This window comes from Lepidochelys olivacea (assembly GCF_965140295.1).
Source record: "Lepidochelys olivacea isolate rLepOli2 genome assembly, chromosome: 21".
Lineage (NCBI taxonomy): Eukaryota > Metazoa > Chordata > Testudines > Cheloniidae > Lepidochelys > Lepidochelys olivacea.
This window is the reverse complement of record NC_140431.1, coordinates 7,690,399-7,702,701: the sequence shown is the minus strand read 5'-3', so window position 1 is coordinate 7,702,701 and position 12,303 is coordinate 7,690,399. Positions and strand designations below refer to the sequence as shown.

At 49.1% G+C, this 12,303-nt stretch overlaps 1 protein-coding gene across 1 annotated transcript in view; it reads right to left on the bottom strand.

Moving 5' to 3' along the window:
• Positions 1 to 12,303, bottom strand: part of PIK3C2B (phosphatidylinositol-4-phosphate 3-kinase catalytic subunit type 2 beta) — a 74,991-nt gene that overhangs the window by 30,618 nt on the left and 32,070 nt on the right. Inside the window, exons 5-8 of the mRNA XM_084611468.1 lie at positions 11,581 to 11,701; positions 3,238 to 3,349; positions 2,277 to 2,356; positions 1,966 to 2,029 (exon numbers count right to left, since the gene is read on the bottom strand). Of these exons, the coding sequence (XP_084467594.1) occupies positions 1,966 to 2,029; positions 2,277 to 2,356; positions 3,238 to 3,349; positions 11,581 to 11,701 (377 nt within the window). The remainder of the gene's footprint in view (positions 1 to 1,965; positions 2,030 to 2,276; positions 2,357 to 3,237; positions 3,350 to 11,580; positions 11,702 to 12,303) is intronic.

Genomic DNA, 12,303 nt, shown 5'->3' with positions numbered 1-12,303 from the left:
ACCTGGCTTCCGCCCATGGCCCTCAAGTGTGACTCTGAGCGGGTCACTTCACTGGTCTGTGCCTCGGTTTCCCCATCTGTAAAAATGGCGATAATGGCCTCTACCCTCCTTTGCCAAGCACTTTGAGATCCACACATGAAAGGTGCATATAGAGCAAGTGCCTGGTCTTCTTATCAATTAAAGACTGTGTAAAAATTAATGACCAAGAATAAAGGGTCAGCTTTTGTTTTGGATCACAGTAATTATACACATTCTATAGCTCCTTCCGTCATGGGATCTCAAAGCACTTTACAATCATTAATGACTTAACTCTCACAGCCATCCCAGCAGGTAGGTAAGTTCTATCTTCATCTTATAGATGGGGAACCAAGACACAGGGAGGTGAAACGACTTGCCTGAGGGGAGTCAGTGGCAAAAACATAAAAGAACCCAGGAGTCCTGACGCTCAGTTCTCTGCTCTAACCCCTAGGTGGGGATCACTCTTCTAGACTTATTTCAGCCTCCTGTGTCTGCGAAGCTGGGCTGGAAAACTGGTGAGCACTGGCTCTGATGAGGAATCCCTGACTGCAATGAGGAAGTAGAGAGTCAACACAATGTGAAATAAGGCGGACAAGGTTCAGGTTCAGGATCAGGTCAGCAATCCTTTTACAGGCGTGGCCATGCCTAGTGAAAACAAGAGAGGCTTATTGGCACTAGGGTTTAGCAGGAAAAACCTGCATGTGGGTGACTGGCAGACATGCACCGGGTCCCAGAGGACAGGACTGAAAATGAAGTAACTAAGTAACCGCCCCCACCCCAAAAACAGAAAGCCCCATGGGACCTTCATTACAGGAATCAGCATTCCCTAGTGGTCAGAGCAAAGGACTGGAAGTCAGGAGATCTGGGCTCTGGCCCCACTCCCTTGAGCCAGTCCCTTCCCATCTCCGTAGAACGGGGAGAACACTGACCCACATATGGAGGGTGCTCTGAGATCTGTACATGAAACGTGCTATGGAGTGGCAAAGTATTGCTAGAAGCACTAAGACTGGCATTGTGGAGTCCAATCACACTCTCAACTCTGGTCTTCACACACAAATTGCACTGGATTAACTAATGGTGTGGTTTTAAACTGATTTAGTTAAGCTGTTGCAACTGTGTGTGTGGATACTCTGAAACCAGATCTACTCTACAAACTTTTCCTGGCACCACTATGTTGGTCAGGGGTGGGAGAAGATGTGGTCCGTGACTGACACAGCTGTGCAATTTTGCTGGTATAAGCTCTATCCACACTGGGGCCTGGTCTACACTTAAAATATAGGTCAACATAACTATATGGGTCAGGGGGACACAGCTATGCTGACAGAAGAACGCTTGTGTCAACCTAACTACCATCGTTCAGGGAGGTGGAGTTCCTACAGTGACGGAAAAACTCCTGTCGGCAGTGTCACAGAGTAGGGTTATGCTGGCACAGCTATGGCTGTAGCTATGAGTCCCTAGAGTGCAGACATGGCCTAGGAGCGCTTTGCCGGTATATTATACTGACGTAGCTATACCAGCAAAGTCTTCCAAGCATGGACCTGAGCTTAGATCAGTTTAAGAGTGGTTTGTTTTGCTTTAGCTTAACTACAATAAACCCCATTAAGCAGAAATGTGTGTCCACACAGCCGTGTGCACGGATTCAATGAAATCAGATTAAAAACCCATTTAAATTAAGCAGGTGCAACTTTCTCACGTAGACAAGGCCCAGTTTACAAGTGCAAGCAAAACTGCTATACGCCAGGTGGAATCTAATAAGCTTGTCCACACTGGGGTTTGCACTGGCTCTGCTAAAATTGTTTATACAGCTGATTTAAGTTAAACTGGAGCAACTTCTGTGTATAGACAAGCCCAGTCATGCCCCTCACCCCCAACTGTTAAATTGCTGCACTCTGTACCGGCGTGGGTCCAAGTACAGGGCCCATCCTGTCCCAGGCAAGCCACACTCACCTCGGCTGCTAGGAAGGTGTCAACCTCATTGTGGAAGGTGTCGAAGAGGAGACTCAGGGCCTGCCTGGATTGGAGGAGATAGGTGAGAGCGATGGAGGTGCCTCTGCACCATTTCTCACCGGACAGCCCATCCCTCTCACGCAAACGGCATGCAAATGTTTGCAAAAAAAAAAAAAAAAGTGCAAGTGCCTTGCTGCCTGGATCCACTTATTTCCCTCCACCCTCCTGCTCAGCACCCCCCCATCCACACCCCTCCACACCCCCAATGGGAGCTGTACACCTCACAGCACCACCTCTCCCCTCCTCTTTACCTGCTGATGGTCTGCTTGATTGGCCTCTCCTGCAGGTGAATGTAGTGGTTGAGCGTGGAAGGGCTCTGGTCATCGTTCACCTGTAGGAGCAAGAGACCTGTTAGGTGCATCTGATCTGCTAGCGTTAACCCCTCCTGGTCAGGGATGCTGGCTGTACCTAGTAGCACTCTCTGCTGATACTTGAAAGACTCTGGCTGACATCTGCAAAGTCACTGAAGTCATTTGAGATACCAACTTCCCACTGAAAAGTAAGTATCTTTGAAGATCTCAGCCGCGAGCTCCATGTCCGTTGAGACGCGTGTAGGGGCTCTTGGGTTCGGTGGGATCACTGAGGAGGGCCAACGGGTTCTAGCCAAGAGTGTTGTGATTAAATTAACATAAGGGACAACCTATGCTGACAATAATCGGGGAACATTTCCTGACATCAAGATCTGCAGGGCTGTGGAGTATTACCCCCAGAGCCCTGTTGCTTGGTACATTTAGAACTAGCAGGGGCCTGATGCAAGGAAGAATCTCACACTTGGCAAGGGATAGACTAGATGTATCGAATGGGTCTTTTCCATCTCTTACATTCATGGTTTCCTCTGTAGAGCCATGCCTAGCAAATCTCTCTGCATTTGGGAAGGATTCAAGGATGAATTGCTGGAGCTTAGAAGCTGTCCCAAAGGAAGCCCTGGTTGCAGTGGGAAAGGCAGGGAGTACGGAACTTTTAGCTGGTGGTGGGCAGGGGTCGAGGTGGCAAGCAGCCGCAGAACTGAACCTGCTGGAAGGGAACTGGCGAGGCAGCAATTCGCAGGGCGTCACAGTCATAGCCTTGTCCCCTCAAATCAGCAACCCGGGGATAGCTGGTGACCCTCCCCACCCCTGCCCTGACAGCAGTGGAGATCAATGCAACAAGCAGTGGCAACAGCATGCATCAGTTCAGTGCGTTCTCAGTTCCCCCTCGAGAGCAGCTGCTCACCGTCCTGGCAAGGTCACTGCGCACTGCCTTCCTCTTCATCAGCTGCAGCCGGATGTCAATGTCAAACTTCCTGCAGTGCTGGATGTATTCGTGGCTGCCCAGGGCGTGTTTGCTGGAAGGATGAACAGAAAAAAGACAGCTGTGATCCGAGGCCCCACTCCAACCTGTGGCACAGGCTTCAGAAGGGAAAGGCCTGGAAATTCAAGACCTCCGCTTTGATAAGGATCTTCCGGGCCTCTAGCAGATGGAGCATAGCACTGGGGAGCAGGAGGGGCTGGGTTTTAACTCTAGCTCTGCCAATGCCTGGCTGGCTAAACCTGGGCAAGTCACTCCACCCCCCTCCACACACACCCAGTGCCTCAGTACCCTCCCCCACCACTTTAAACCAGATGTTATGGGGATTAGTTAGTAAGTTCTAGAAAGTTGTTATTGAGGCACTTGCCCTCTCAGCTCCTCACCCACCGAAAAATGGGCCATCACTCAAGAGTGCCGTGCTGAGAGGGTGAAAAGGGGAGATTCCCCAGTTAATATACACCATGGGGATGCAGCAGGGGTGAAGAAGAACCTGGCTACCAGGGTGTCTTGGCCTCATTCTTGGTTACACATGGGCAGCCAAGGGATGCATAGCATAAATAAGAGCAACCCGGAGCTTGCACTAACTTACCGTGGGGGCTGGGCAAAGCCCTACAAGACGGAAAGCCCAAGTGGCGACTGTCACGTACAAACTCAGTAAAGACCAAACTCAGGTAGAACCAAACTCTGGCTCCAGCCTGGCCTGGCTGTAGGGCCTTATCTGGAAGCGACAGGAGCTGAAGTGCTCTGGCGGCAGCTTGCGATACAGAATCTCTCTCTGTCAGCTGCAGCAGAGGATCGCTTAGCACGGCTTTCACTGGTGCCCCCCGAAAGCAGAGTGCCAGGTGCCCAGGGAAGGGGAGACAGAGTTAAAACACCTGCAAGCTCACGGACAGGATGGCCTGGAAATAGCAGGGTGTAGGAAGGAATGTGGAGTAGGAGAGATGGGAGCACATGGGGGCAGTGCAGGTACAGATCAAGGGGGGGCTGGGGACAGCATGCTGGGAGGTGAAAATATGGCACTCAGAGAACAGGGAACAGAGCTACAGATGGGATGGGAGCAGGAGGATGGTGTCTCAGCTCCTTTCAAAGCTTTACGCTGAGGCTTTCAGAGATGCCCAGGGAACACGGATGCCCAGTTCCTATTAAAATGAATGGGAACCAGAGACCGAGCTGGGCCGGGCCCTTGCCTCAAACTCCTCTGACAGAGGGAACAATGCAGGAGTGGGGGGAAACTGCAGCAGGAAGCCCTGCCTCTCCCAGGCTGCTCCAGCAGGAATGGCTGGTTCTTATCTCAGCACAGCCTGCATCCTGACCTGCACCCCACACACAGCTGGTACAACTGCCATAACATAACCAGGCAAGATCAGGAGTGGGGAAGAGGAGGGACTTTGAGGTGGTGAGACAAAGTGCACAGTGATATCACAACCCCCTGGAGGGGGGTTGCGAGTGGGGTCGCTGGGGCAGAAGTGCCCAGACTCTGGTCCTAGTAAGAGGATTTTTAATTCAGGTTCTCTGATTTTCTCCACATCCTCAGCACTTCCAACACACCTCTTGCCTGCACTCTGTCTACAACAATAGATCATTGGTTGATTCTGTTTTCACCAAAAAGGTTAGCGGAGATCAGATAACTAACATCAGTGTAAGTGGGGTAGGATCTGAGTCTAAAATCGGGAAAGAACAAGTTAAGAATTACTTAGACAAGTTAGATGTCTTCAAGTCAGCAGGGCCTTGTGAAATACATCCTAGAATACTTAAGGAACTGGCTAAAGAGATCTTGGAGCCATAAGAGATTATCTCTGAGAACTCGTGGTGGACAGGAGAGATCCCAGAGGACCTGAAAAGGGCAAATATGCTACCTAGCTATAAAAAGGAGAATAAGGACAAGCCAGGGAACTATAGACCAGTCAGCTTAACTTTGCTGCCCAGAAAGATAATGGAGCAAATAATCAAACAACCAATTTGTAAGCACCTAAAAGATAATATGGTGATAAGTAAGTCAATATGGATTTGTCAAGAACAAATCATGTCAAACCAACCTAATTTCCTTCTTTAACGGGGTAACAAGTCTTGTGGATAGGAGAGAAGCAGTACATGTGATATATCTCAATTTTAGTAAGTCTTTTGATACTGTCTCACATGACCTTCTCATAAACAAACTAGGGAAATACAACCTAGATGAAACTATTGTAAGGTTCCAACTGGCTGGAAAACCATACTCAGAGAGCAGTTGTCAATGGTTCACAGGCAAGCTGGAAGGACATATCTGTGCTAGGTCTGGTTCTAGCATCAATGATTTGGATAATGGCATAGAGAGTACACTTATAAAGTTTGTGGGCTATACCAAGCTGGGAGGGGTTGCAAATGCTTTTGAGGACTGAATTAGAATTCAAAAAGGTCTTGACAAAAAGGTCTAAACTCGAGGAATGATCTGAAATAAACAGGATGAAAATCAACAAGGACAAATGCAAAGTACTCCGCTTATGAAGGAATAATCAATTGCACAAATACAAAATGGGAAATGGCAAATGAAGAATCCAGAAGAGTACTAATAAAGAGTACTGCAGAAAAGGATGTGGGGTGATTGTGGATCAAAAACTAAATATGAGTCAACAGTGTAACGCTATTGCAGAAAAAGTGAATGTCATTCTGGGCTGTATTAGCAGAAGTGTTGTAAGCAAGACACGAGAAGTAATTCTTCCTCTCTGCTCAGTCCTCATAAGGCCTCCACTGGAGTGCTGTGTCCCGTTCTGGGCACCACACTTTGGAAAAGATGTGAACAAATTGGACAAAGTCAAGAGGTGAGCAACAAAATGATTAAAGGTCTAGAAAACATGATTTATGAGGAAAGACTGAAAAAATTGAATTTGATGAGTCGGGAGAAGAGAAGATTGAGGGGGGGACATGATAGCAGTCTTCAAGTACGTAAAAGGTTGTTATAAAGAGGAGGGTGATAAATTGTTCTCCTTACTGAGAACAATCCACTGAGGACTGGATAACAAGTGATGGGCTTAAATTGCAGCAAAGGAGATTTAGGTTAGACCATCAAAAAAACTTCCTAACAGTCAGGGTAGTTAAACACTGGAACAGATAGATTGCCTAGGGAGGCTGTGGAATCTCTGTCCTTGGAGGTTTTTAAGAGGAGGTTAGACAAACACCTGTCAGGCATGGGCTAGATAATACTTAGTGCTGCCTCGTTGTAGGGGCCTGGACACCCTGGTAACTGGTATGTGTGTGTGTGTGGTTTTGTGACCAGCTTGTTAATTAACTGCAGACCCATCAGGGGAGCTAGCACATTGGTAGCACACTGGGTTCTGGTTTGTGTGTTATTATTTCAACAACAGGTTGTTGATGATAAAAAAAAAATAGAAACTAGTTAGGAAGGAAGGGCGGTCCAGTGGTTCGGGCATGACCCTGGGACTCTATAGATGATGGGTCAATACCAAGCTCTGCCACTGATTCCCTATGTGACTTTGGGCAAGTCACTTAGCCTCTTTGTGCCTCCGTTCCCCACCTATAGAAAAGGCATGATAACCCTGCCCTACCTCACAGGGGCAGGACAAATACACTGAAGATTATGAAGTGCTCAGATGCTATACTAATGGGGCTCATAAAAGAACTTTAGATAGATAGTTACGTAGTAGCGTAGGACCAGAAATAGTCACAGGCTCTGCATGTTTGCAGCGGCCTGACGAGAAATCTGCCATCTAATCTAGGCATTTTTGGGGCATCCAGCATGGTAACTAGGTATGGATTTAAGCACAGCCCATATCTAGCATAGTGAAGGGGCTAATGGTTATGGGGTCTTTCAGTTCAGTATCACTGACTCCAACTGAGCACCGGTGAGTGCTGACGGGAGTGAAGTGAGTTTGCTGAGTCTCAGTCAGCCTGGTGCCTCCTTCACACAAGCCACTATTGAAAGTGGCAAAGTTTGAACAGGCTGTGGAGAAGGAGTTCCCCTCTCATCTCTCCGGATCAGGGGCAAAGGACGTTGGCGACAACAGAGCAGGGGAAGCTTATGTTATATCTTCTGGAGAAGGGACTTCAGTCTTCAGCTAGGCACCCTTCCCCCCCACTGAACACTGCGGGCTCTATGTCCCTTTTGTCTACACCAGTACATCTCCACTGACTTTAGTGGACTTGCTCCTGCTTTGCACTGGGCGTGAGTGAGAGAAGAATCGAGCCCAGAGATTCCAGAAACTGACGTGTCAGTGTAGGATGTTTTCTGATTGCTGAGCAGCCTGTTTGGCCAAAACAGCTAGGGGAGGCTTTGAGCACTCCTGATGTCTACTGCATTTTAGAGAAGGGGGGGCGGGGGATCAGAAACAATGTGGCTTTGTTCATGGGCCTTCCTCCAAGGTCTTTCCAGGAGACCAGTGAGATAGACCACAGCATTCCCACCCCAGCTCATTATGGACCTTTCAGTGTGTGTGTGTGTGGGGGGGAAGATGGGGAATATCTTTGCTCTATCCCCAAGACTGCTGTTCCCTGCCAAGAGGGGACACAGCCCATAGCAAAGACGAGCCGTGTTGTTGCCAAATGTGTGCAAAGACTCGCAGTGATGAGCCGGGCATGTCGATTAGATAGCTGGAAAAAAGGACTTATTTGTATTACTCTAGCCCCAACATGCCTGGGCCGAGATCGGCTCCCCACGGTGCTAGGTGCTGTAAATACACATAAGATACAGCCCCTGTCTTGAAGAGGTCACAATCTAAACAGACAATGGATAGGAGAAAGAAAATATTACAACCTCTTTTATAGATAGGGAACTGAAGCACAGAAAGGGATGAAGTGACTTGCCCAAGGTTACACAGGGAGTGAGTCTGTGGCAGAGCCAGGATTGGAATCCCACTCTCCTAAGTTCCAGCTCAGTGCCTTAACCACAAGACCAGCCTTCCTCCCTCCCTGAAGCAAACCTGACATCAGACACCCTCTTGTGCCTGTGCAAAAGTTTTCAACATTGCCTTTCTCTGCCACCCTCTGCAATCAGTTTGTGCTTTGGATGCAAGGATGAGAGAAAAGCTGTCTTCTCTTTTTGTAACAGTACACCAGATTCTTTTAAGAAAAAAAAAAAAGCCCCAGAGGAGCCTGCAGATGACAAGTCGGGAGCATCATTCCCGCATCTGATGTAAATTACTTTTTCAGAGGGAGGCTGCTTCTGGTTAAGGCTCATTATACACAAAGGAAGACAATTTTTCTGCTGACGCTGACAGCATCAGTAGAAAAAGCCCAGCAGCTAATGAGGGGAATTTGCAGCTTGTCTTGGTCCCTTAGCTCCGAGGCTGGAATGATCTTGTCAGTTCTCAACTGGCAGAGTTTTCCCCTCAAGGCTGGCCACACTCTGCCTGGAGAGAGGCATTTCCAGCAATCCACTGCAGTTGCAATGGCAATCATCCGAAGAGTTTTTCTATATAGGTCATATTTCTATTTGCTTTGGTAAATATGGCTATTTAATATATATGGTTTGCACACGGCCCTTTCTAAAATACACACACACACACACACACAATCATAGATATTGGGCTGATTCCTCAGCCACGCAGGAGCTCGGGGCTGATGGAAAACAGGGCAAAGGTGATTCTAAGACAAAGGGCTGCTTTAAAGGGCTGGAGCAACTAGGGCCATTCTGCCAGCCGGGCAAGATTTGCTGGTGCACAAGGAGGACGGCCTCACCCTGTGCCCAATCCTAATCACACCCTTTCTGCAGAGGGCAGGGAATGGCGGGAATGGAGCCAACCAGGAGATGCCCCTGCACAAGGAGACTTCTCCACTGCCCCTTTAGGGCCTAATTCTGTGGCCAGTCAAGTCAATAGCAAAGCTCCCAATGACTTTGTTGAAGCAGAGTCAGATCCTTAGGGCAGCTTGTTCTGGTTTATTGTATGTAATTACCAGGAGATACTTTATTTGCCCATACGGCCATGTATGTTACATCAATATGATTTTGCACCCAGAGAACGCCTTTCATCCTAAGGAGCTTTACAGGTAGCTTATCTACAGAAAAAAACTTCCTCCACCCATGAAATGCAGCAACCTCTGGGGTGGAGGCAATGTCAAAAAGCAGGGAAGGGAAGTTTGTATCAGGGCAAACAGCTGCAATTACAAAAAGCACCAGGCGATCTTTAATGCCCATGTGCAGCAGTCAAGGACCTCAGTAGTACTCAACCCTTCTACCTGGGAAGGCTAAAAGGCTGAGCAGCCCCTGCTGGGGCTAAAACCTGTGGTTTCAGGGAGTCTAGTAATGCCAAACCTGAGACTTTGCTCTCAAAGCCATTTACATACAGACTCATCCCTCCATTACTGCAGAGAAAGCCAGTCTGTGGTTAAAGCTACGGTACAGCCTGCCAGGGCTGCAGAGGAACAGGAAATAGCCCTGAGACTAGAAAGCTTTTATTGCTTTCCATGCTGGACAGCAAACTGGTCTGGGTGGTTTATTCCCTTGGATCTGGTCTCCTGCACGCTCCAAGCCATCCTCTGCTGAGGACTCCATGTGGTTTAAAAGTCTGTTCACTGACAGCCCAGCCAGGATAATAGGGGGTTTCACTTGCCAGCTCGCATTCTCCGGCATCATTACTAGGCCACAAGCTCTGAAGAAGCAAAACTAAAGCCACCTTTAAAGTCCCACCAACTATGAGTAACTCCGTCATGGAGAGACTGACACTTAATGGTTATGAATGACAAGAGGGGTGACCTCAGTCACTGGCCAGCCAGTGCTCCAGTGTCCCCCTGAGCATCCTTGTTTTGCAAAATGAGAGTTAGCAAAGGAAAAAGCCAAAGTGGGGGACTGCAGATGGCTCAGGGGCAAGGAGGCTTTCACTACCAGCTCAGGCTGGTACCTGCAGGCTGTTTGGTGGCCCATGCGAAATCAAGAAGGTGGGTCTCAGTCTAGTTCCCAAAGGATACGTGTCCACATCACAAAAACTAGCCACTAGAACTAACTAGCTACCCCAAGAAGGACAGAATGGGCCATGGAGACTGAATGAAATCTCTTCCCTCCTAGACGTGGTCCCACCAGGTGAGACACGTCACAGGGCAGCATGGGAAATCTTGCATTCACACTTGTCCTGTGGCTACGCAGAGGATGTCAGTCACCGTGGCACCTTTCCCCACAGGATTATTTATTACCTGTGTTGCTGTAGCACCTAGGAAACCCAGTCATGGGCCAGGCCCCATTGTGCTAGGTGCTGTAAAAATACAGAACAGAGACGGTCCCTGCCCAAAGAACTTACAATCTCTTTGTTCCTCAGTCCCCACTGGTTCCCCCTTTCGTTTTACCTCAGACCCACCCCTACACTTTATTTGTCCATATGTTTTGCTGGCCTCTATTTTTTTGTGGGCCTTCATCTCTAATGAAGAGGGAAGCTTTGGGGTCGTTTCAGGTGTCCCAGGCCTTCCATAAAGGTTAAACAGGCTCGCACCACAGCTGGGCAAACATATTCCATTAAAATTTCCCCTCCAAGGATTCTTCTTCTTTAAACAAAAAGTTGCATTTTGTTTGACATTTTTCAGCTTCCTAACTGGGAGGAAGCACCAGCACATTTGGGGGTTTTCATCATAAAAGCAAAACATTGTCAGCAGGAAAATTTGGCAAAACCAAGCCTTTTTCAAAATCCCCTTCCCCTTCCAAATTTCTTTGTACCCTGTTCAGCTGGCTCCAGCTGGCAGCCCTTTGCCAGCCACTTAAAAATAAATACCAAAAATTAAGCTCTCAACTTGATTGCCTGCCCCAGCCACTTTGCGGAGTATCATCAGGATTTTTATAAGTATTTCAAGAGCTTTTCTTGGCCACTCTCATATTCTCCAAACATGAGCTCCCCAGCGCATGGGGTCAAGGGGAGTTACTTATATCCTGCAGCAGGAGGATAAGGCTCTTGCCTTTCTTGGCAGGAGAGTCCCCAGTGATGTCGGGAGGCAGGAAACGGAATAATCCAGGGGACTCCTGACTTGTGTTCTGATAAACCAGCTGTCGCACAGCCCCGACCCGTTCAGGTGACGCGCTGCCCCAGGGAAAGTGGGAGGGGCTGGGCCCAAGAGCAACCACAGGGCTTGTCATGTGAACATGCAAAGGAGCATGAAAGGAAGGACAAACGAAAGAGGGGACAGAGGAAGATGTTTGGAGGCTCGCTCCCCTTTCCCTGCCCCTAGCACAGCAAGGATTCGACAGCTCTCCACCACCCACCGCTCCCCCGGACACCAGGGAGTGTTCTGGTTGCACCAGGGCAGGCTCGCTGAGGTCCCTATGTGCGGCTGGCTGGCCACCGCTTGCTCACTCACTTTTGCAAGAACTCTTCCAGGCCACAGAGCTTGAGCACGAAGTCGTCCACATCAATGCCGAGCAGCTCGTCGTACGTGTAGCACAGCGTCTGGTAGATGAGCAGGTCCACCGTGGAGGAGCCTGTGGGGGTGGGGAGGGAACAAACCCAGCAGGGTGAGAGCCTCAGGCCACGATTCTCTGGGGCTCCCCATCCCACCCGCTTCTCTCTGATCAGTGACCGAGACTCTGCTCCCCACAATCCCTCTCTGCGCCTGGCTGGAGGTGGAGTCACGCGAGGAAGTGCACGCTGCCTCCACAGTGCCCCGTTCCTGCCTGGCAAGACACCAGGCAGCGTCTAACCCATGCGGCGAGCCACCGCCTAGGGCAGTGGTTCTCAACCTATTTACCATTGTGAACTGCATATGCAGCTCTCTGTGTGTTATGTGGGCCACATCCACACAATATATATAATACTCGTATGGCCCTGAAGGTGTCACATGGGCCGCAGCTGCGTGCTGATTGGGCCACAAGCAGCCCATCCAAGTCAGTGGAGACACTCCTGTTAACTTCAATGGGCTTCGGATCAGCCCTGTAATTGAAGGCTTATCTGCCTTAGTCGTATCCAAGCAACCACATCCAAAAGAGGACCAAAGACCTTGGTGCACATGCAGTGATGGAGAGTAAAAACGAGCTGAGACATCTGCACCTGGATCTTAACCCCCCTCTGGCCTTCTTGGACTCAG